The sequence below is a fragment of the Scyliorhinus canicula genome, chromosome 3, assembly GCF_902713615.1.
Source record: "Scyliorhinus canicula chromosome 3, sScyCan1.1, whole genome shotgun sequence".
NCBI classification, from domain to species: domain Eukaryota; kingdom Metazoa; phylum Chordata; class Chondrichthyes; order Carcharhiniformes; family Scyliorhinidae; genus Scyliorhinus; species Scyliorhinus canicula.
This window is the reverse complement of record NC_052148.1, coordinates 102,064,780-102,089,709: the sequence shown is the minus strand read 5'-3', so window position 1 is coordinate 102,089,709 and position 24,930 is coordinate 102,064,780. Positions and strand designations below refer to the sequence as shown.

Below are 24,930 nucleotides of genomic sequence, written 5' to 3'. Positions count from 1 at the left end.
AAAGGGATGCTGACTGGATGGTAAGTTAGGGTAGGCAGTGACATAGTGGCAATGCCAATGGACTAATAAATTCAGTGGTCTGGGAAAGCAGGTTCAAATCCCAAGGCACTTGGTGGAATTCAAATTGAATTAATAGCTAGTCTCGGTGTCGATTGTCGCAAAAAATAAATAAAATTTAGTTCACTAATGTCTTTTGGAGCTGGAATCTGCCATCCTTACCTGGTATGGCCTGCAGGTGACTCCAGACCAACAGCAATATTGATTCTTAACTGCCCTCTGAAATGGCCTAGCAAGCCACTCAGTTGTATTGAACCAATAAAAAAATCAACAAAGAAGAAAAAACAGACGGATCATCTGGCAATGACTTTGGCACATTCAACCCTGTCAACCCAGCAAAGTACTTCATAGTGATATCTAGGGGCTTGAATTAGTCATACCGACCAAACCATATCTTATAATATTCCTGACACAATAATCACCTTCCAAGGTTATGTTCTATCCAACCAGCAGGATGGACCTACCAGAAGTGGCAGCACATTCAGGAAGGAGTCCTCAACATTGCCTGTGGACCCCACGACGTCCCATAGCATCAAGTTAAACATTGAAACCTCCTACTGATTACTGCTTGCTGCCCTCCCTTAGCTGATGAATCAGCATTCCACCATCTTGAACATTGTGTGGAGGAAGCACCTAGGGCACCAAGAGCACAAGAATATATTCCAGGTAGGGAACTTCAATGGTCATCCCCAGGAGTGACGCTGACCGAGCACTGAACGACATAGCCGTTAGACCGGGTCTGTGGCAGGTGGTGAGGGAACCAATACGAGGAAGAAACCTACTTAACCTCCTCCTTCCCTGACCAGTCTACCTGTCACAGGTGTATCTGTCCATGACAGTATTGATATGAGTAACCACCCACAAGTCCTTGTGGCAACAAAGCCCTGTACTCACACGGAGGATACCCATCATCATGTTGTGTGGCATGACAACTGTACTAAACGGGATAGATTTTGAACAGATCTAGCACCTCAAAACTGGGCATCCATGAAGGGCCATGGGTCATCAGAAGCATATTTTAATAATCACAATCTGTAATCTCATGGTTCTGCATATCATCCGCTTTACCAATAAATTGGGGGAAATCAACCTTTGTCCAATAAAAAGTATGTAGGAGGGCATATCTGGAGCAGCACCAGATATACTTAAAAATAAGATGTCAACGCCGGGGGCACGCAACAAAGCAGGGCCGCAGCGCACCCCCAACAGGGGGGAAGGCGCCAGGCAGGGGAGGGGGGGGGGATCACCCATCAAAGTCGGGAGAGCAAACGGGGACAGGAATAGGGGATAGAGGGGCATACAGGGGAGGAGGGGAAAGGGAGAGACCGGGGGGGGCGGCACACAGGGAGCGAGAGACCAGGGAGGGGAAATGCAGGGACAAAGGGACAAAAGAGGCCAGAAAAGGAACAGGGCCACAAAGTGCCACAACCAAGGGCTCGAAACAAGGAACCGCTGCAAGCACCCACCCAGTACGGCCTGTGGGCGAAGGGGGCCCCCAGAGTGCAGGGGACTACCCGCTTGGCGGACACACAGTGGACGGCCATGGCGGATGCCCCTGGGACAAGGGGAAACCCCGGAGCACAGAGACCCGACCGCATGGGGAGAACAGTGATAGCGGCCATCCTGGACGGCCCCCTAACAAAGGGAAACCCCAGAGGGCAGGGGCGCGTCCACCGGATAAATATGGTTAGTCCCACAGGAACGAGGGGGCAGAAGCCCCCCACCAGGATAATCACCTGGAACGTAAGAGGACTTAACGGCCCAGTGAAGAGATCTAGAGTCCTCACCCACCTCAGAAACATGAGGGCCGACATAGTCTTCCTCCAAGAGACGCACCTGAGGGAGCAGGACCAACTGCGGGTAAGAAAGGGCTGGGTGGGACAAACCTACCATTCCTGCTATGGGACAAGGGCCAGGGGGGTGGCGATCCTGATCGGCAAGAGGACAATGTTTAGGGTGACAAAGACGGTTACAGACCCAGGGGGGCGGTATGTCATGGTCAGCGGGGCCCTGAATGGGGCGCCGGTAGTTCTAGTCAACGTGTACGCGCCCAACTGGGACGACACGATTTTCATCAAAAAGACCATGGCAGAAATCCCAGACATAGCGACGCACCGACTAATCATGGGGGGGGGGGGGGGGGGGGGGGACTTCAACTGTGTACAGGATCCAAAGACGGACAGATCAAACCCCAAAACGGGGAAAACCTCAAGCATGGCAAGGGAACTCAGTCACTTTATGGAGCAGTGGACCCCTGGAGATTCGCCCACCCGGGGGAGAAAGAATTCTCCTTCTTCTCCCCAGTACACAACGTGTACACCAGAATTGACTTCTTTGTGGTGGGGAAAACGGTGCTTCCAGGGATAGACAAAGTGGAATGCTCCGCAATTGTGATATCAGACCACGCCCCACACTACACGGACGTGCAGCTGGAGACGGGAAGGGCCCAGCACCCCACATGGAGGTTGGACGGTGCCTTACTAGCTGACAAGGCCTTCAGCGAAAGGATAGCGCGGGCCATAGCGGAGTACACGGAGAACAACCAAAACGGGGAGGTCTCATCCTCCACGTTCTGGGAAGCGCTTAAGGCCGTACTAAGAGGGGAAATCATTGCCTTCAAAGCGCAAAGAGATAGGGAGGAAAGGGTGGCTAGGCAGAAGCTGGTCGACTCCATACTGGAGGTAGACCGTAAATACTCCGAGGCCCCGACCGTAGAGCTCCTAGCGGAGAGAAAAGAACTACAAAGGAACTTTGACCTGCTCTCCACCAGGAAAGCAGTGCACCAACTCCGCCAGGCACGCGGGGCCCTGTACGAACACAGAGACAAAGCCAGCCGCCTGTTGGCACACCAGCTGAGAAAGCAGGCAGCCACCAGAGAAATTGCGCAAATCAGGAGTACCAGAGGCACGTGGGAAACAGAACCATAGAGGATTAAGGAAACCTTCAACGCCTTCTACCAAGAGCTGTACACCTCCGAGCCCCCAACGGGGAAGGCTGGAATGAACCGGTTTCTTGATGGACTGGACATGCCAGTCGTGGGAGAGGGCAGAAAACGGGACCTGGAAGCAGCACTAGCACTGGGAGAGATCATGGACAGCATTAGCTCCATGCAGACGGGGAAGGCGCCGGGACCAGACAGATTCCCGGCGGACTTCTACAATAAATTAGCGACAGCGCTGGCCCCGCACCTGCGGGAGATGTTCACAGACTCGCTAGCTAGGGGCACACTGCCACCCACGTTAGCACAGGCCTCAATCTCGCTGATACCTAAGAAAGACAAAGACCCAACGGAATGTGGGTCATACAGACCCATATCTCTGCTGAACGCAGACTCCAAAATACTGGCCAAAATCCTAGCCAAAAGGCTAGAAGACTGTGTACCTGAGGTGGTCACAGAGGACCAGACGGGCTTCGTCAAAGGTCGACAGCTTACCTCGAACATCAGGCGCCTGCTGAACGTGATAATGACCCCCTCCGGGGAGAGAACACAAGAGGTGATCGTCTCCCTGGACGCAGAAAGGCCTTCGACAGAGTCGAATGGAAATACCTCATAGAGGTACTGGAGCGGTTCGGGCTTGGAACAGGGTTCACCGCTTGGGTAAAGCTCCTATACAACGCTCCCATGGCGAATGTACGGACCAACAATACCAACTCCCAATACTTCCAGCTGCACAGGGGCACCAGACAAGGATGCCCACTGTCCCCGCTGCTGTTCGCACTAGCAATCGAACCGCTAGCAATCGCGCTCAGGGCAGCAAAAAATTGGAGGGGAATCCGAAGGGGAGGCAGAGAGCACAGAGTCTCACTCTATGCAGATGATCTGCTCCTCTATATCTCGGACCCACAAAGCAGCATGGACGGAATCATCGAGCTCCTGAAAGAGTTTGGAGCCTTCTCGGGCTACAAACTCAACATGAGCAAAAGCGAGATCTTCCCAGTACACCCGCAAGGGGGGGGGGTGGGGTGCAGCACTAAAGGGGCTGCCGTTCAAACAAGCCCGACACAAATTCCGCTACCTGGGGATCCAAATAGCCCATGACTGGAAAGGGATCCACAAATGGAACCTCACCGGCCTGACGGAGGAAGTAAAAAAGGACCTGCAAAGATGGAACACACTCCCACTCTCCCTCGCGGGGAGACTCCAGACGATCAAAATGAACGTACTGCCCAGGTTCCTCTTCCTGTTTAGATCTATTCCGATCTACATCCCCAAGGCCTTTTTCAAAGTGCTGGACAAACTTATCATGGCGTTCGTATGGGGGGGCGGTAAAAATGCTAGGATCCCAAAGAAGGTCCTACAAAAAACAAAATCCAGGGGGGGGGCTAGCCCTCCCGAATCTACAATTCTACCACTGGGCGGCAACAGCCGAGCGAGTAAGGGGATGGATCCAGGAGCCAGAAGCCGAGTGGGTGCGTGCAGAGGAGGCCTCCTGAATGGGGACCTCCCTCCGGGCCCTCGCCATGGCAGCACTCCCATCCCCACCCAAAAAACACTCCAGCAGCCCAGTGGTGACAGCCACCCTCTAATCCTGGAACCAACTGCGGCAGCAATTTGGCCTGACCAAAATGTCGGACAAGCACCAACACTGACTGACGCCACCTTCAAAAGGTGGAGGCAGGACGGGGGTACACTGACAGTCAGGGACCTATACACGGACGACAGGATCGCAACACTGGACGAACTGACAGAGAAATTTCGACTAGCTGGGGGGAACGAGCTATGGTACCTGCAACTCAAAAACTTCCTACGAAAGGAGACAAGGACGTACCCACAACCGCCACGACAGACACTACTGGAAGACCTACTGGACGCAAGTATCCTAGAGAAAGGGAACTGTAGCGACATGTATGACCGACTGGTAGAAAGGGACGACACCGTACTGGACGCAACAAGAATGAAATGGGAGGACGACCTGGGGATGGAGATAGGGTGGGGACTCTGGAGCGAAGCACTGCATAGGGTCAACTCCACCTCCACGTGCCTGACGCAACTAAAAGTGGTACATAGAGCCCACTTAACAAGAAACCGTATGAGTAGGTTCTTCCCGGAGGTGGAGGACAGATGTGAACGGTGCCAAAGAGGCCCGGCCAACCACGCCCACATGTTCTGGTCTTGCCCCAGACTTGTGGAGTACTGGACAGCCTTCTTCGAGGCTATGTCCAAAGTGGTGGGGGTGAGGGTGGAGCCATGCCCGATAGTGGTGGTCTTCAGGGTTTCAGACCAGCTAGATCTATTCCTGGGGAGGAGGGCGGACGCCCTTGCCTTTGCCTCCCTGATCGCCCGCCGTAGAATCCTGTTTGGCTGGCGGTCAGCAGCACCGCCCAGAGCTGCAGACTGGCTGTCCGACCTCTCGGAATCTCTCCAAATGGAGAAAATCAAATTCGCCATCAGAGGGTCAGACGACGGCTTCCACAGAACGTGGGAGCCATTCATGCAATTGTCCCGGGACCTGTTTGTGGCCAACGAACAAGAGGAAGAATAGTCGGATGGCCAAGAATCAGGGGGAAATGGACAGGAATTGGGGGAAGGTAGCCGGGGGGGGGGTTCGTTATGGGGGTTTGACGGCAAGCTAAGGCCCAAAACCAAACTACAAATAAATGCCTATAAACATGTGCCTCGGCCATATTGGGGAATGTAAAATATGTATGCCGGCTAAAGGGGGCGGCCACAATTGTTATTATGAAGATGCTTACCTGTAAATATACATGTTAATTTTTGCATGTGTTTTTTTTCTCTCTAATGATTTGTAATATGTTGTATATAAAATATGAAAACTCAATAAAAAAAACATTAAAAAAAAAAATAAGATGTCAACCTGGTGAAACTGCAAGATAGGGCTACTTCCAGGTCAAACCGCAGACGCAGTAAGCAACAGGCTTCTGTTTGCATTTCAAGTTTCTGAGCCATACAAAAGAATTGGGAGGACAACTGCCTTGTCCATCAGGATCTTGGCATCAGCACTGATGTCGTGGCCATCGAACATTCTCATCCAAAGGTGGTGTTTGCGGATTGGATACGGTGTTGGATCTCCGCATTATGAGGGGTGACCCCTAGGTGGGGGAAATGTTCCATGTTTGGGAGAGTTTCTCAGTTGATTTTGATGGGGGAGTGACCAGATCTTGCCCTGGGGCGAGTTGGTAAAAGACTTGAATATCGAGGTTGTGGCTGAGACCGATTCTTCAGTATGCTTCCGTGAAGGTGTCAAGCATGACTTGGAGATTCTTTTCCAAGTGGAGATGGCAATGTCATCCGCATACTGAAGTTCCACAAGCGATGTCAGTATCATTGGAGGTTGAAATGTTTTTTGTCGATTCTGTGGACCATGTTCAATCCACTGGGAAGCTTGTTCTTGACACAGTAGAAGATGTTGACGATGAAGATGGAGAAATGGGTGGGGGCGATGACACAGATTGACTCGGCTCAACTCGATCACAAAGGTTTGTCATATTTCCGTTGGTGAGGACTATTGCCAACATCTGGTCGTGGAGGAGTCCAAGGATGTTGATGAATTTCTCTGGACAGATCGAGTTTGACAAGTTCTTTCATAGCACTTCCCGATTTACTGAGTCAAAAGCCTTGGTCAGGTCAACGAAGGCCATAGAGTTGTTCATAATGCTCCTAGCATTTAATTGAAGTCGTTGAGCAGTGAAAATCATGTCTATTGTTCTACGGTTTGGTCGGAAGCCACACTGGCTTTCCAGAAAGGTTTCAGTGCTTTGATTGTAGATATCTCCAAGAAGTCTTAAACTTGTCTTTTTGGTGGAACAGTGTGTTAGTGATGACAAGTTGGTGTTACGCGTATTTGGTGGTGAGCAGGAGAATCCCATTGGAGTCCCAACTCCTTCCTTTCCAATGGCGTCCTTCCACAGTTGGGAATCCTTTCCAACTCGATGTTGAAAGTCCTCAAGGAGGATGATCTTATCTTCCTCAGGAACGTTGGAGAGCATGGTGTCCGGGGTGGAGTAGAAACCTTCTTTGGACTCATCATTGGCATCAAGGGTTGGGGAAAAGGCACTCACGACTATTTCCTGCTGGCTCTTGACAAGTTGTAGATGTCATGGGACCTTCATTGATGCCGACAGAGCTCAGAGAGTTGATTGAAGAGTTTGTTCTGGACGGTGAATCCAATTCCATGCGTCCTGGACTTATCTTTGGGTTTTCCTCTTCTGAAGGTGCAACCACTGCCTCTTCCTTCAGCTGCCCTTCGCCTGCTCTTTGGGTCTCTAGCAGGGCAATGACGCTAACGCTAAAATGCCAGAGTTCATGGGCAACAAGGGCAGTTGCCTGTCTCAGTCAATGGTTTGCTCATTATCCATGGGAGTTCTTACATTACAGGTTCCATACATGGGCAAAAGAGGTGAACTCAAGAAGTGAGAGCATTTCCCCAAGACTGCATTTGACTTGGTGTGGCAGCAAGGAGCCCCAGCTAAACTGGAATAAATGAGATTCGGGGGAAAGATTCTCCATTGGTTGGAGTACCACCTAGCACAAAGGAAGATTGTTGCGGTTCTTGGAAGTCAAATCATTTCAGTCCAGGACATTGCTGCAGAGTTCTTCAGTGCTTGGTCCATCACAGTTGCTTCATCAATGACCTTCCTTCCATCGCAAGGTTAGAAGTGGGGATGTTTAGCACCATTTGTGACTCCTCAGATACTGAAGTAGCCATGTCCATATCCAGCAAGACCTGAACAACATACAGGCTTGGTCTAATAAATGGCAAGTAACATTCGTGCCACACAAGGAAACTTCCAACAAGATTGTCTAACTATTGCCCCATTACATTCAATGGCTTTACCACCACTGAGTCCCACCTGTTAACAACCTGGGTGTTTACCATCAACCAGAAACTAAAATGGACCTGCTTTAGAAATACTGTGGATATAAGAGCAAGTCAGAGTTTGAGAATTCTGTGGAGAGTAATTCACCTCCTGACTCCCCAAAGTCTATTCATCATGTATAAGGCACAAGTCAGGAGTGTGATGGAATACTTAACTGGATAAGTGCAGCTCCAACAACACTCTAGAAACTTAACACCATCTAGGACAAAACAGCCTGGTTGATCCACCATCTTCTCACTTCCTTTCCCACTGACGTATAGCGGCAGCAGTCGTGTAAACCATCTACAAGATGCAGTACTGCAACTCACCACGGCTTTTTAGATAACATCTTCCAAACCCACAACCTCTACTACCTACAGGGTCAACATTGAAACACCTCTACCTGCAAGTTCACCTCCAAGTCACGTGCCATCCCGACTTTGAACTATATCGCCATTCTTTCACTGCCGCTGGATCAAAATCCTTTAACTCCCTTCCTAACAGCTCTGTGTATACCTACACCATTTGTCCTGCAGCAGTTCAAGATAATTACGGATAGGCTAGCGCTAGCCAATGACGGCCAAATCCTACGAAAGAATAAAGTCAACTCATTGTTGCTTTCTCCATGGCAACACCTGAGACAAAGAAATATAGGCTATGCATGCTTCAGGTCAATTTTTTTTAAAAGTGCAACGTCAGAACATATTCCTTTTGTTTGCAAAGAAAAGGTCCCTACATAGGAATGTAACCGTCTTCTTGCAAGCTTAAATTTATTTATTTTTTTAAATTTAGAGTACCCAATTCATTTTTTCCAATTATGGGGCATTTTAGCGTGGCCAATTCACCGAGCCTGCACATCTTTGGGTTGTGGGAGCAAAACCCACGCAAAACACGGGGAGAATGTGCAAACTCCACATGGACAGTGACCAAGAGCTGGGATCGAACCTGGGACATGGCCGCTGTGAGTAAGCAGGTCTAACCCACTGCACTACCATGCTGCCCTTTTGCAGGCTTAAATGAGTCATAAGACCATAAGACATACAAACAGAATTAAGCCACTTGGCCTATCAAGTCTGCTCCGCCATTCAATCATGACTGATATTTTTCTCATCCCCATTCTCCTGCCTTCTCCCCATAACCCCTGATCCCCTTATTAATCAAGAACCTATCTATCTCCGTCTTAAAGACACTCAGTGATTTGGCCTCCACAGCCTTCTGTGGCAAAGAGTTCCACAGATTCACCACCCTCTGGCTGAAGAAATTCCTCCTCATCTCTGTTTTAAAGGATCATCCCTTTAAGTCTGAGATTTTGTCCCCTGGTTCTAGTTTTTTCTACAAGTGGAAACATCCTCCCAATGCCCACTCTATCCAGGCCTCGCAGTATCCTGTAAGTTTCAATGAGATCCCCCCTCATCCTTCTAAACTCCAACGAGTGCAGGCCCAGAGTCCTCAACTGTTCTTCACACATGCTGTTCATTCCAGGGATCATTCTTGTGAACCTCCTCTGGACCCTTCCAAAGGCCAGCACGTTTCCTTAGTCACGGGGCCCAAAACGGTGCATAATACTCAAATGGGGTCTGACCAGAGCCTTTTACAGCCTCAGAAGTACATCTCTAGTCTTGCATTCTAGCCCTCTTGACATGAAATGGAAATCGCTTATTGTCACGAGTAGGCTTCAAATGAAGTTACGGTGAAAAGCCCCTAGTCGCCACATTCCGGCACCTGTCCGGGGAGGCTGTTACGGGAATTGAACCATGCTGCTGGCCTGCTTTCAAAGCCAGCGATTTAGCCCTGTGCTAAACAGCCCCAACATGAACGCTAACATTGCATTTGCCTTCCTACCTGCCGACTGAACCTGCACGTTACATGAACAAGGACTCCCAAGTCCCTTTGGCTTCTGATTTTGAAAATATTCTATGCCTAAATTCTTCCTTCCAAAGTGCATAACCTCACGCTTTTCCACACTGTATTTCATCTGCCACTTCATTGCCCACTTTCCTAGCCTGTCCAAATCCTTCTGCAGCCCCCTTGCTTCCTCAATACTACCTGTCCCTCTCCAGATCTTTGTATCACCTGCAAACTTATCAACAGTGCCTTCAGTTCCTTCTTCCAGATCATTATGGTATATTGTGAAAAGTTGTGGTTCCAGCACCGACCCCTGATGCACACCACTAGTCACCAGCTGTCATCCTGAAAAAGACCCCTTTATCCCCACTCTCTGCCTTCTGCCAGTCAGCCACTCCTCTATCCATGCCAGGATCTTACCCTTAACACCATGGGTTCTTAACTTATTTAACAATCTCCTATGTGGCACCTTGTCAAAGGCCTTCTGGAAATCTAAATAAATCATGTCCAGTGGTTCTCCTTTGTCTAACTTCCTTGTTACCGCCTCAACAAACTCTAACAGGTTATCAGACATGACCTCCCTTTGACAAAGCCGTACTGACTTCAGTCCTATTTTATCATGTACTTCCAAGTACTCCACGATCTCATCTTTAATAACGGACTCTAAAATCTTACCAATGACCGAAGTCAGGTTAACCAGCCTATAATTTCTCATCTTCTGCCTCCCATCTTCTTAAACAGTGGTGTTACAATATGAACTCAACGGATTATCTTAAATTGGTTGATAGTGTTGCTATTAGCAGGGCAGGATGGTGCCGCAGTGGTTAGCATTGCTGCCCCACGGCACTGAGGTCCAAGGTTCGATTCCAGCTCTGGGTCACTGTCCATGTGGCGTTTGCACGGGTTTTGCCCCCACAACTCAAAGATGTGCAGAGTAGATGGATTGGCCACTCTAAATTGCCCCTAAATTGGTAAAAAAAATTGGGTACTCAAAAAATGTTTTAAATGTTGCTATTAGCATCAGCAAGTGCTGCCAGATCATTGAATCTAATAGCAGACGTTTTGTTTTGGGTTTTGCAATGTGGCCTGGTTGAGTACGGTCTGTACTCTACCCATTATGAGTAGCCGGAGGAACACGTTGCTTGATTCAATCAGCCAATCACGGAATGTATGGCCTACGCGCCAAGCATCACACCTTATGCATAACATCGCTCACTTGTGTGGTAAGACGAATTTTTGAACACGAAGACAACATCCTATTAGGGGAATATACCATTTGAGTCACAAATAGAATGCATCAAAGCTATCGTTCATATCAGTGGCTTTTCTGATTAGATCATTGTTTGCTGGGTGTTGTGTGAACTCTCCACTGAATGCCACTTTCAGTCCCGAAAGTACCCAGTCTACCAGGCAAAATGAACAATAGATCAAGCAAGCTGTTTGACACTATGAAGTGGGTGCCTTGTAACGGGGAAAGAAAAAGACCAAGTCTTCTGTTATTCCATCTCTCCTGTCTTCCACCTGTTCTGCTGTCCGTGTCCAACCCACCCATCTAAATTTTCCCATTCTGATGAAAGGTCTGTTCCTCTCTCCAAAGATGCTGCCTAATCTGAATATTTCCAGCATTTTCTATTTGAAAATTAGATGTTAGCCCTGGCTCAGTGGTTGTACGCAGAGTTGAGACAGAAGCTTGTGGGCTCAAGCCCAGAAATCTAGGCCATTACTCCGGTGCAGTTTGGAATTGCAATATTTTGGATGAGAAGATAAGCTACAGCCCCCTCTACCCTTTCATACAGTTGGAAAAGATCCCAGGGCATTATTTCCAAGAGCAGTGCAGTTCTCCTTGTTGGCCTGCGTAATGAGTCCTGCACCAAACAACTGATCATTATCACAGTGCTATTTGTAGGAACTTGCTGTGTGCATAGTGGCTATCATTTAAATTACACTGCACAGTGCTTTTTACTTCAAAAACACTTCATCAGCTGTAAAGCACTTTGGGATGTCCCGAGGTCATGTAAGGCCTTTGGCTAATTTGTATTTTCACAGCACATTCACAGAAACAATGTGATTGTGTCCAGCCAAACCATTTTTGTGACGTTGATCAGCACGGGGCAGCACGGTAGCATAGTGATTAGCACAGTTGCTTCACAGCTCCAGGGTCCCAGGTTCGATTCCCGGGCTGGGTCACTGTCTGTGCGGAGTCTGCACGTTCTCCCCGTGTCTGCGTGGCGTTCCTCCGGGTGCTCCGGTTTCCTCCCAGTCCAAAGATGTGCGGGTTAGGTGGATTGGCCATGCTAAATCGCCCTTAGTGTCCAAAAGGGTAAGTGGGATAGGGTAGATACATGGGCTTGAGTAAGGTGCTCTTTGTAAGGGCTGGTGCAGACTCGGTGGGCCGAATGGCCTCCTTCTGCACTGTAAATTCTATGATTCTATGATTGAGAAATAAATATTAGTCAGTCTACGGAGGATAATTTCCTAGTTCTTCCAAATAGGACCATAGGTTCTTTTGCATCCACCCGAGTGGGAAGGGTCCGAGTTTAAAGCCTAATCCAAAAGACTGCACCCCTAGCTGTGCAGCACTAGAGTGTTAGACTACATTTTTGTGCTCAAGTTCTAGAACGGGACTTGAACACACAATCTTCTGACTTACAGGTGAGTGTGCTACCACCTGAGCCACACATAAAGATGAAAGAAAACAAATTAAGCTTTACTGGCCGATTGTGCACACAGCATTGACCGTGGGAGCGGTTTGCTGATTGTGCACACAGCATTGACTGTGAGAGCAGTGTGCTGATTGTGCACACAGCATTGACTGTGGGAGCGGTGTGCTGATTGTGCACACAGCATTGACTGTGAGAGCAGTGTGCTGATTGTGCACACAGCATTGACTGTGGGAGCGGTGTGCTGATTGTGCACACAGCATTGACCGTGGGAGCGGTTTGCTGATTGTACACACAGCATTGACTGTGAGAGCAGTGTGCTGTCTGTACACACAGCATTGACTGTGGGAGCTGTGTGCTGATTGTACACACAGCATTGACTGTGGGAGCTGTGTGCTGATTGTACACAGCATTGACTGTGGGAGCTATGTGCTCGCTCTGCGTCCAATTAAAACGTAAATATCTATTTTGATTTCACAATTTGAAGTTGGTATATATGAATGTTTAAGCACTTTTGAACTCGTAGGAAATATTCAGTGTGTATTGGATGCATTCATAGAAGCAGAGAAAATAAGAGTAAGGGGAGGTCATTCGGCCCTTTGAGCCAGCTCCACCATTCATTATCCAACGCGATAGCCTAATCCAGCCTTCTGTCCATATCCTTTGATCCCCATTCGCCCCAAGTGCTCTATCTAACTGCTTCTTGAAAACAGTGTTTTGGCCTCAACTGCTTCCTGTGTTAGAGAATTCCACAGGCTCACCGCTCTCTGGGTGAAGAAAATTCTCCTCATCTCAGTCCTAAATGGTCTATCCCGTAGCCTCAGACATTGACTCCTGGTTCCAGACATCCCCACCATCGGGGACATCCTTCTTGCATCTATCCTATCTAGTCCTGTTACAATTTTATAGATTTCTGAGATTCTCCCTCATTCTTCTGAAGTCCAGCAAATACAATCCAAACCAACTCAATCTCTCCTCATACATCCGTCCTGTCAAACTTTGTTGCACTCCCTCTAGAGCAAAAACATCCTTCCTCAGATAAGGAAACCAAAACTACACACAATATCCCAGATGTGGCCACACCAGGGTCTTGTATAATTGCAGCAAGACCACGCTGTTCCTGTACTCCAATCCTCTCACTATGAAGGCCAACATACCATTTGGCTTCTTTATCGCCTTCTGCACCTGCGTGCTTACCTTCAGCAATTGGTGTACGAGGACACCCAGGTCTCATTGCAATTCACATCTCCTACTTTATGGCCATTCAGATAATAGTCTGCCTCCCCGTTTTTGCTCCCAAAGTGGATATCCTCTCTGCCATTCATTTGCCCACTCATTCAACTTGTCCAAATCAGATTGAAGGATATCTGCATCCTCCTAACATCTTACCTTCCTATGGTTAGTGAACATGCCCAATTTTAATCCAGTGGCCCAAAGAGATGACATAGGCCTACTCATGTGGCCCACTCACCAGGCTAGGTTGCCTATCACAGTTCTAGAACCTTAGGAACTTACGACAGCCCATTTAGCCTATCTTGCCTGCATTGGCTCTTAGAAAAAACAGTTGTGCACAGACCCAAATCCCTGCTTTTTATCCACAACCCTCACCCTACCTTTTCAGGTAAAGAATTCCAGATTTCAAAACTGGAGTGAAGCATCTTCCCTTTTGATTATTCTACAATCCATAACCTCAAGTTATTGACCCACTCGCCAGAGGGAATATTTGGAACATTCCTCCCCTCTCCCTCCTCCTCCTTCTTCTTGGTCACATTCAGGTAAATCTCCATTTCTTTCTGCTGCCTCTGCATCTTTCCTAGCTTAGTACCCAGGACCTCGATTTATAAACTTTCAACCGCCTTTATCAGCTTTCCCTGCCAATTGGTGACATGGACACAAAAGTGTCTCTGCTTATCTTTTCTTTTCAGAATCATGCCATTTATAGAATCCCTACAGTGCCATTCAGCCCACCGAGTCTGCCCAATCCTCTGAAAGAGCACCCTACCTTGGGCCAATTCCCCTGCCCTATCCCTGTAACCCCACCTAGCCTCTGGACCTTAGGGGCAATTCAATCTACCTAACCTGCACATCTTTGGACTGTGGGAGGAAACCAGAGCAAACCCACACAGACATGGGGAGAATGTACAAACTCCACACAGTCACCCGAGGTTGGTCTTGAACCCGGGTCCCTGGCACTATGAGGCAGCAGTGCTAACCACTGCACCGCCCACTCATATGAAGAGCCATTCATTTTCTAAAAATAAATTTTGAGTACCCAATTATTTTTTTTCCAATTAAGGGGCAGTCTAGCATAGCCAATCCACCTAACCTGCACATCTTTGAGTTGTGGGGGTGAAACCCACGCAGACATGGGGAGAATGTGCAAACTCCACACGAGTGACCCAGGGCCGGGGTTCAGCACCGTAGGCAGCAAGTGCTAACTACTATGCTACGTGCCACCCGATGAAGAGCCATTCATAATATAACTTCTCACATTAGTCCTCTCAAAGTGCATCACTTCCCACTTCGTCACACAGAGCTCAATATATCTGCTCTTTTCACCATATTGTCTCGGTTATCTATCCTCGTCATTATTTAATATTTTTGCCAAATTTGGTATTAACTGCAAATTTTATAATGCTGCTCCCGACATAAGAAACACTCGAGTCTAGATCATATATTAAAATTGTGACGGCTAATAGGCCAAAACAACCCCCCTCCCAATATGAAAACATCCTGTGTTTCTGGTCGTTGTGCCAATTTTGTACCTACACCACTCTTGCCTTAATTACATTGCCTTTCGTTGAATGCCTTCTAAAAGTTTATATATGTAACATTCAGTGCACTACCGTGATAAATCTTCTCTGATACCTCAAAAAATTCAATCAAGTTAGTCAGGCATAATTTGCCTCTAACTAATCCATGTTGGCTCTCCTTAATTAACCCATGCCTTGCCAAATGAAAATGTTGCCCTTGACAATGGATTCCAATAACTTCCCCACCTCTGATGCAAGGCTGGCTGGCCTGTTGTTTCCTGGTTTTACCCTTTCCCCAATCTTGAATAGTAGTATAACATTGGAAATCCTTCGGTCCTCTAGTCCTACTTCTGAATCCAATGTGTAGTGAAAGATTGCGACCAATGCATTTGCTATTCCTACCTTTGCTTCTTTCAACATCCTAGAATGCATTCTCCTTGTACCAAATGACTTCCAAATTTCAGCAATGCTAATCTTACCTGGTACATCTTCTATTATACTGCCCATAACTTCCCTCTCCTCTTCGTGTAACCTTGACAACACTCACTTTCTTGAGATACAATGTACTCATTTAATGCTGTTCGCTATATTCTCTATCTCTACATGAAAATTTCCTTTGGGAATAGGCCCAAAGCTTTCCCTAACATTAAGCAATTAAAACTGGCAAAAGAGTGAAAACCACCTTAGATTACTTTGATGTTCCAACTGTAGGGCAGCATGAGAAACGAAGAGATAAGTTCAGAGACAAAAGTAGTTAAATGGTAATTAAAATTATTTGCCTGGGGTACCCTGGTCAGAATACAGATCCTAGTTGAATGCAGTTACCCCATCCTCAGTGTGGTTTCATAACTGGAAGATCTGCAATTGGCATGATCTTTTCAGTCAGTCTATTGAGACAATGGCTTGCACCACGGTGGTTAACTGGCGAGTATCATCTAATGGGTCTCAAGAGCTCTATCCCGGCGTGTCTCTGCATTTGCTACGGAGGAAGACAGTGAACCGAGAAGGAGCACAATTCACTGAACAAAGGATATTGAACCAATCTCACCCAGGCTTTTGACCAGACGCCAGTGAATTGTTCACCTTCTCGGTCCACTGTCTTCCTCCGTAGCAAATGCAGAGACATGCTAGTGTAGAGCTCCTGAGACCCATTAAATGATGCTCGTCAGTTAACCACCGTGGTGCAAGCTACTGTCTCACGAGACAGAAAGCTGCCACAAGTCCTATTTGCTCCCTGAGGCTACTTTTGTTAGGCGGTCTATTTAAGCTGCGAGAGAAAAATTAGCTGCCTTCCGACGCTGCTTACTGTGATCTCCTCTTTCCGTGATAACACAATGGGTAAAATCAGGTATGATTGGGCAACATTGGAACCCTTTGAGATCTGGAGTGGGCTAAAACAGGGGTGTGTCCTGGCACCAACACTCATTTGTCATATTCTTCTCTTTGCTGCTGTCATATGCCAGTTAACTACAGAGGATGTCTACTTATATGCCAGAACTGTGGAAAGCTGTTCAGCCTTGCTCGCCTGAGATCTAAGACAAAGGGGCACCAAGTCCCCATCAGAGTTGTTCTACACTGATAATGCCGCACTACATTCCATAACGAGGAATACCTTCAGCAGCAAATGGACAGACTCTCTCACACTTGTGGAGAATTTGTTTTCACTATCAGCATCAGGAGGACAAATAACATGTTCCAAGATGTTACTATGTGATCATCTATCAGCACTGATGATGTACGCTGTGGAGAATTGGGTTGGTGATAGCTTCGTATATTTAGATTCACTATCACCACTTGTCACTAGCAATCAGTCACTTGATGCTGAAATCAACACCTGTCACTACTGTGCCAAAGCTGAATGTGTACAACAACTTCACACTGGGCATCTACCAAGGTTGTATCCTAAACACACTCCTCTACAGTGGTGAAACAAGGACAACGAAAATAGTGAACAGTTTGCACCTTCGCTATCTCAAACATATCCTTGGCATCTCTTGGCAACCAATTCTGATGCTCTGGAGTTTGTTAATTCCATCAGCATATATTAATTGCTAAGCCAATAATGTGTGTGTTGGCCAGCCACATTCATCAGATGGATGGCACGCTAGGTAGCAGCAGCACAGTGGTCAGCACCGCTGCCTCACAGCACCAGGGATCCAGGTTGAACTTTGGCCCTGGGTGAAATTTGCATGTCTCCCAGTCTCTGCGTGTGTTTTCTCTCAGTGCTCTGGTTTCCTCCCACAATCCAAAGATGTGCAAGTTAGGCGGGGTTACAGGGAGAAGTTGGGGAGTGGGTCTAGGTAGGGTGCTGTTTGAGAGGGTTGGTGCAGACTTGATGGCCCAAACGGCCTCCTTATGCACTATAGGGATTTTATGATTGCTGCATACCCAAAGCCTTCTGTATGGTGAACTGGCCACTGGGATCATGACTTCGTGGGCATCCATATTTCTGCTACAAGGACACCTGCAAGCAAGATATGAAGATAGCAAACGGACACTGACAACTGGGCGGCAGTTGCTGGCAGCTGAGATTTCTGGAGGCTGATTATTTGGAAGGGTACTGGGAGAGGCAAGCAGAAACAAATAGCTCAGTTGGTCGAGAAGAGTGCACAGACAAAACAGAAGCCAGCAAATCATTCACCTTTACAGCCCAGTGTCTTCCCCTACGAAAATAGAGGAATTCCCAAGTAGGGCTCCATGGCACAATCACGGTTCATGAGACAGAACGCTGCCACCCAGAAAAGTTATTTGCTTAGAGAGATCACTTTTGTTAGCAAAAACAGACCATAACAAGTATCAGCCAAGGCTCAATGTTCACATTCTTGTCTCAGATTTTTGCAGTTGAGGGTTCAAGACCCACTCCAATCATTTTACACAATCTAATCTGAAACTTCATAGCATTTCTCTCAGATGCCTTTGGGTGAGATGTTTAAACATGTGACATACATGGCGTAATGAACTGGGTTCTCTCAATGTCATTATCAATATTTACCTTCAACCAACAATGAACCAGATGATCTCATTCTGATCTTATTGCTGTGCATAGGACCTTGCTGTGTGCAAACTGACTGCCATATTTCCTACATAACAGTAGTTAACAGAAAATACTGGATAATCTCAGCATATCTGGTAGCACCTGTGGAGAGAGAAGGGAGCTAACGTTTCGAGTCTGGATTACTCTTTGTCAAAGCTTACACTGAGTTACTTCACTGGCTGGTTTGGAATGTCTTGAGGCAGAAAAAGGTATTGTATCTGTGCAAATTCTTTTTTCTGAACCCAGTATCTTTATCAAAATTGGACAATTCGGCTACCCAGATAAAGGATAGATTTAGGGTTGCAAATTTAAAGAGTGACAAATGGGTCATCCTAACAGAAACGCTTCTACAGAAGCCAAATATTCCTTTCCAGCAGCCTCACGCCCCAATTGAGAATCAGCACCAGGCCCTTATCCTGCCAAATAATGCAACGAGGCTCGATGCGCACGCGCAATCTGCAGCAGCGCCGCGGTGACGCGCATGAACATCCAACACCCATCCCTCCGCCTCACAAACATCTCATTCGCAGAAAACCGCCGGCCAAGGCCGTCTTCAACGACAAGTTTTTTTCAAGTGGCCGCATTTCTCCCATTAATTAATGTAATCCGGCGTTCGCAAAGAGCGAGCTTCCCCCCAATCCCACCCCTCCCCGGTCTCTCCATCCAGCTCACGCGCGCGGGGGCTCGCGCCCAACGGCTTCTCCCCGGCCAGCGCGCGCACTCTGCCAGGGCGTGATGGTGGGAGCAGCAAACAGCGGCCGCCAAACCAGGCAACATCGCCGACACCGTCTCCGAGACAACCACACAACTATACCTTTGGTAAACATGTATCAACCAAAGTTTCTCCTGCCCCGCCCGTCCCCTCCCCTCATCCAGAATATTTTCAGATACCTTCCCCCTCACCCCCCTTCCTCTACCGCAGAGGCGGCTGTTGCTAATGTTTTTTGAACCGTTTCCGAAACAATGATCCTGAAAAGAGGCGGTCAAAAAAATACTAACCATCGCTCCGTTTGATTTCGACATAAATCCCGATTTGGACTTTACCAAAATTGACAGCCATAGTTTATCCGCTACCATTCGTCGCACGGTTGGTAGAAATATATTTAATCGTAGATTTTCTTTCTTCACCCCCCCTTCAAGTTTACCGACACTTCCTCGTTATTCGCTCTCCACAGTTACCGGGCAGTCAGAGACAAGAGCAACGCCAGCACTACTGCGCATGCCCAGTCACCTCCCCTCAACCAGCGCCTGATCAGTATAAAGGCGAAGTGGTTCCTTCTCTTCCATCTTCCGATGTAATGCTCACCGACAATAAAAATAGCAGTCCGACTCGAATTGAGTTCCCTTTCCATTTAAAGAAACGGTGGGGCAAGCTCTTTTTAAAAAACATACTGTGACTGCTCGGCAATGAAGCACATTTTCTGTAGGGTCAAGAGGGAAGCTCCAATGTCAGGAGACTTAAGGATTGCACAAAGGAAGATGTTAATGGTTGCTGGAGGTCCATCAACCCTAGGGCATTGTTTCAGGAGTTCCTCAAATCAGCACCCCAGGTTCAGTAGGGAACTAGATGATAAGGTGAATCGCAAAAAGTCAGCATGCAAGGCACAGCAAGTAATTAGTGAGGTAATTTGAATGTTGGCCTTCCTTGCAAATGAGATGGAGTATAAAGTAGGGCAAAGTCTTACTGCTATACAGGATATTTTTGAGACTGTTAAGTACAATTGGTTAAGGTGGGATATATTTGCATTGGAAGCAGCTCAGAAGTTCACTGGGCTAATTCCAGGGATGAAGAATTTGCCTTATGAGGAAAAGTGGAGAAAGTTGGGCCTCTATTCATTGAAGTTTAAAAGGATGAGAAGTGACCACATTGAAACATAAGATTCTGAGGAGGTTTAACAGGGCAGATGCTGACATGTTGTTTCCCCTTGTGGGGAATCTAAAAATATGGAGCAATATTTAAAAAATAAGGGATCTCATATTTAAAATGAGGAAGAATTTCTTAGAGTATTGTTAAGTTTTTCGGAAATCTACCCAGACAGCAGTGGAGGCTGGGTCATTGGATATATTCAAAACTGAGTTGGATAGATTTTTGAACTACCCAAGTGGTTCAATGTTATGGAGGCAGGAAAGTGGAGTTAAGGTCACAATCATCAGCCATGATCATATTGATGGACCAGACTCGAGGAGCCAAATGACCTATTTCGATTTCTTATGAAGAGGCAGAAAGGATTAGAAGGATATGCTAATAAGATGAGATGAAATAGAATCATAGAATGGTAACAGCAGAGAATGAGGCAGTTTGGCCCTCGTGTCCATGCTGGCTCCCTGCAAGAACAACTCACCTATTCCCCTATCCTTTCTTCCCATAATGTTACAATTTTTTCCTTCCTTTGGGTAATTATGCAATTCCCTTTTGAAGGCTTTGATTGAATCTACCTGCACCACATTCCCAGGCAGAGCATTACAGATCTGAACCACACACTGAAAAACAGTTTCCCTCATGTCACTGTTCCTTCTTTTGTTAATCACCCTAAATCAGAGTCTTCTGGATCTCGACCTTTCCACCTATGGGAACAGTTTTCCCTATCTACTTCGTCCAGTCTATTCATAATTTTGAAAATCTTTCAAATCTCCCATTGACCTTCCAAGGTGTACAGCACAACTTCTCCCAGCTTTGCACGATGATAAAGTTTTCATCTCTGGAACCATTTTTGTGAATCTTTTCTCCACCTTCTCAAATGCCTTCACATCCTTCTCAAACTGTGGTTCCCAGAATTGGACATAGTATTCCTGAGATGGACAAATGTAACTTGGTGACTCAAGTTGAGTCTGAACCTGGGTTTTATATAGGCTTATCAGAACTTGCTTGCTTTTGCATTCGAAAATACCTATTTCTAAAGGCCAGAATCCTATATGCTTCATTAACCACCTTCTCAAACTGCACTGACAGCTTCAGTAGCTTGTGCAAATGTACCCCAAATGCCTCTACTCCTACGCCTCTTTTAGAATTGTACCCTTTATATTGTTTGTCCACGTTCATCCTACCAAAATGAATCAATTCACATAACTCTGCATTAAATTCCATCTGGGGAGGCCTGCTTTGAGTCACATCATTGCCTTTCCAGCCAACCCCCTGCACTCTTCCTGCAACCCCCTACACCCAGCCCCCTCCCTTCCCCCAAAATTCCTAACTGTGGCCTGGATTGTTCTGTAATTCTGGGACTCTGATGCCTGTCCTTCCAGCAAAAGTCACAGCCTTCCCAGTGATGCTGCTAAGTATAACAGCAGCCGTCCTCTGATAGGCCTGCAGCTCTCGGGAGGTGAAATTTCTGCTCCTGGGGTCTTGATTCCAGAAGAAAGTCTACTGCCAGCCTTGCACTGCCTAACTGGCTTGTTGTCTGGCAGGCTTCCACAAAAACAGACAGTGTGGGTCTCTCACCAGCTCGACATCCAGCAGGCGAGAAACCTGACTCCTCAACACGATTCTGCCCCATGTTGCTATTTTGTTTGAAGTATTCTGATACAGTCCAAAAGACCAGGCCTATTGAAAAGGAAGAGGGATTATAATAAAGGATGACATAAGAAGTAGTGAAAAAGGATCTTGGCCCAAAGGTCTTGTAGTATGGGTGGAGATAAGGAATAAGGGGCACAATGGCAAAAATTTACAGACCCTCCTTAGAGCAGCTATTCTATTTAGACAAAGTATTAATAACAAAGAAAATATAATAATAATGGTGGACTTCAATCTTAATAAAGATTGGACAAATCAAATTGGCAAAGGTAGTCTGGAGGACAAGTTCAGAGACAATTTCCTGAAAAAATATATATGATGGACCCAACAAAAATAAGGCTCTTTTAGATCTTATACTGTGTAATTAGATAGGGTTAATTGGTGATATTATAGTAAAGGATCCAATGGGCAAAGTGATCACAATGTGATTGTTGACATTAATTTTGGTGCGTTCCTGTCCCTGATTCGATTTTAATTGGGTATCGTAATGACTTCTATTCTAATAAAAATTATTCTGCATGCCCACTATTTCCTGTCACATCTTACAAGCATACCCTCCATCAGCACAGGCATGCTCACATTGGTGGATCCTCATGCATGTTTAGATAGGTTAATGAGCATGGTACTAGTGTGCAGGAAAAGATGAGCAAGGCAGAGGCATTTGTGGGCAGTATCCATCGGGGGACAGGTACAGCTATGCTTTGCTGAGTGCAGATGCAGGGCGTTGGGACTCACAAGAAAGGAAGCTCAAGTGGACCAGCAGCAAGAGACATGTTCACACATGTCACAGTTCAATGAAGCAGTGCGGGGCCATGGAATGAGTCCATCCAGCTCATGGGTGTCACAGTGGCTCAGAGCCTTGAACGCATGATCTTCTCTATTGAGAGAGTGACCAACATCATGTTGAGTCATATGTTGCTCTGAGTGGAGGTAGAAGTAGGGTTGCCAACTGCAGCCGGACATAATCAGTGGAAGTGACATCACAGAATCCCATGGCCTGGCGCAATCAGGTGAGCCCATCCAGTCCAAAACCCTAGGCAGTGGCAGAGGGATTTCTTTGATGCCCATAAATGAACAAAAGTACTCTTTGTTACTATTCTTGTTTAGAATTGGCTTATTCAGGTACTGCTGCGCCGCTGCAACCCTGATTAGGTGGTGGCCCTTTAAATCATCCTTTGCTGAATTCTGACCCCACCCTGGCTCAGACCCTGGTCACTTCGCTTGCCCCCATCCATACTCCTATACATACACACACCAGGCATTGCCAAGGAGCTGCCTCACATTCTGGCAGGCAGCACCTCTGGCCTGCTCTCCCCTGATGGTTACATCAGCAGACTCAGCATTGTAATATTTGCTGCTCCTGGTTGCAACATTGCAGCAAATAGAACCCAAGTTTGGACAGAGCCAGTCACCTGCATGCACTCCATCTATGGCCTTACACTCTGTGCCTGCTTCCTGCAGAAACGCTGATTCCCCCACCCACTCACACCACATTCACCTCAAAGCCATGGGCAGCAGCTTAGCAGCACTCTGAACTTCTTACTGAACAAACAAGCAGCCAGAGAATTGACGATCGCTATTCCATTAAGTGTACTCTTCTCTACAAGAAAAACAGACAGTGGCATTCATGAGCACACTCCATGTGCGTGACCCACATTGTACCAATTTGCAACATGTTAATTTATTTCCTTAAAATAACATTTTAGAATTTCCTGGATTGCTTTCAATAGCCACTGGGAGATTGTTTTAAAAAACAATAAAGTTAGAGTACCCAATTCTATTTTCCCCAATTAAGGGACAATTTAGCGTGGCCAATCCACCTACGCTAGACATCTTTGGATTTTGGGGGCGAAACCCACGCAGACATGGGGAGACCCGGAGCCTGGATCGAACCCAGGTCCTCAGTGCTGTGAGGCAGCAGTGCTAGCCACTGTGTCGCCCTTGCCACCGGGAGATTGATGTCGATTTCAGGAGACTCCAGCCATTCCAGGTGGGTTGGCAGGACCACTATAGCATTATCAACTGATCTGTCATGTGAACCACCATGCTGTAATAACAGGAAGGCAGGAAAAGAGTGAAGCAAGTTTCCTTGAAAAGGACAGTGAATCCTCGGGATGTACATGCATCATTCTTTGGGACTAAGAGTGTATCTCTGGGGGGGGGGGGGGAGTGGCACGGCGGCACAGTGGCTAGCACTGCTGCCTCATGGTGCTGAGGACCGGGTTCTCGATCCCGGGTCACTGTCTGTGTGGAGTTTGCACATTCTCACCGTATCTTTCCGGGTCTCAGCCCCACAAAAAGATATGCAAGGTGGATGGATTGGCCACGCTAAATTGCCCCTTAATTGGAAAAAAAGGCATTGGGTACTTTAACTTTATTTTTTAAAAGTGTATCTCATCCAGGCTGCTTATTCAAGGAATGTTCTCACGTGAGAAGAGTAGTTTCAGAACATGTCATCCTCCTGGGTTAGAAATACTTAGCTGAAGTGTGCCTGGATCAGACGATCCCTGATATCGATGCTATCCAGATGCGACCCTTGATGCCTGTGCTGGGTTTGGTCAAAGTCATGTGGAGCCTGGATATATCTTTGTATATTCCTCCTCCTCTTCCACATTCTGCTCCTTCTCTTCCTCTGATGAGCTGTGCCATTCCAGAGTCTCACCTTCTTCAAGGTCCACACCTCCCTGGAGCACCATGTCTTGAAGGCACAGCAGACCACCACAATGTACAAGATCCTTGCAGGAATGTACTGCAGAGTGCTACCCGATGGTCCAGGTATCAAAATTGCATCACTAAAAACCCAGTAGACTGTTCGATGATGGTTCTTGTGACAGATAGCCTTGGTTGTAGCGCTTCTATGGCACTATCTCAGGGTCTTGTAAAGGAGCGAGTAACCATCTCATCAAGGGATAACCCTTGTCTCATTCAGGGAATTTGGAGTTGAACAAAGAGCTCTGGCACCTCAGATTCCGTGAGGGTGAAGCTGGCAGCTGAAGCATGGCAACTGCCAGGAAAAAAGGAAGCTCTTATGGTTGCAGACCATTTGTACTTCGAGGGAGCGGAAGCTTTTCCTGTTGATGAATCTCACTGGGCGTCCACTCAGTTCATTGATGTCCTCATGAAGGCAACCAATGAAGCCCTGCACCTGTGGAAATTCAGCAATGGAGGTGAAATCCACTGCCTTTTGTGCCTCTGTATCCACATCTGTCTGGAATTTTCAATTCTCATAAATGGCGCATCAGTGACTTGTAA

The 24,930-nt window shown here is 47.1% G+C and overlaps 2 protein-coding genes across 6 annotated transcripts in view; one reads left to right on the top strand and one right to left on the bottom strand.

The window, feature by feature from the left end:
- Positions 1-19,395, bottom strand: part of kif2a (kinesin family member 2A) — a 188,059-nt gene extending 168,664 nt beyond the window's left edge. For all 4 annotated transcript variants that reach the window (XM_038790994.1, XM_038790996.1, XM_038790995.1 and 1 more), the window contains exon 1: positions 19,167-19,395. In XM_038790994.1, coding sequence (XP_038646922.1) covers positions 19,167-19,227 — 61 coding nt within the window. In that variant the 5' untranslated portion in view covers positions 19,228-19,395. The remainder of the gene's footprint in view (positions 1-19,166) is intronic.
- The window catches only part of LOC119962841 (bone morphogenetic protein 2-like), a 252,281-nt gene that overhangs the window by 35,409 nt on the left and 191,942 nt on the right, over positions 1-24,930 (top strand). Inside the window, exon 1 of one of the 2 annotated variants that reach the window (XM_038791000.1) lies at positions 18,918-18,986. The exons of the other annotated variant lie outside the window; for it this stretch is intronic. The gene's annotated coding sequence lies outside the window, so the exon portion shown is untranslated. Of the gene's footprint in view, positions 1-18,917; positions 18,987-24,930 lie in introns of those variants that run through there. 2 annotated transcript variants of the gene reach the window in all.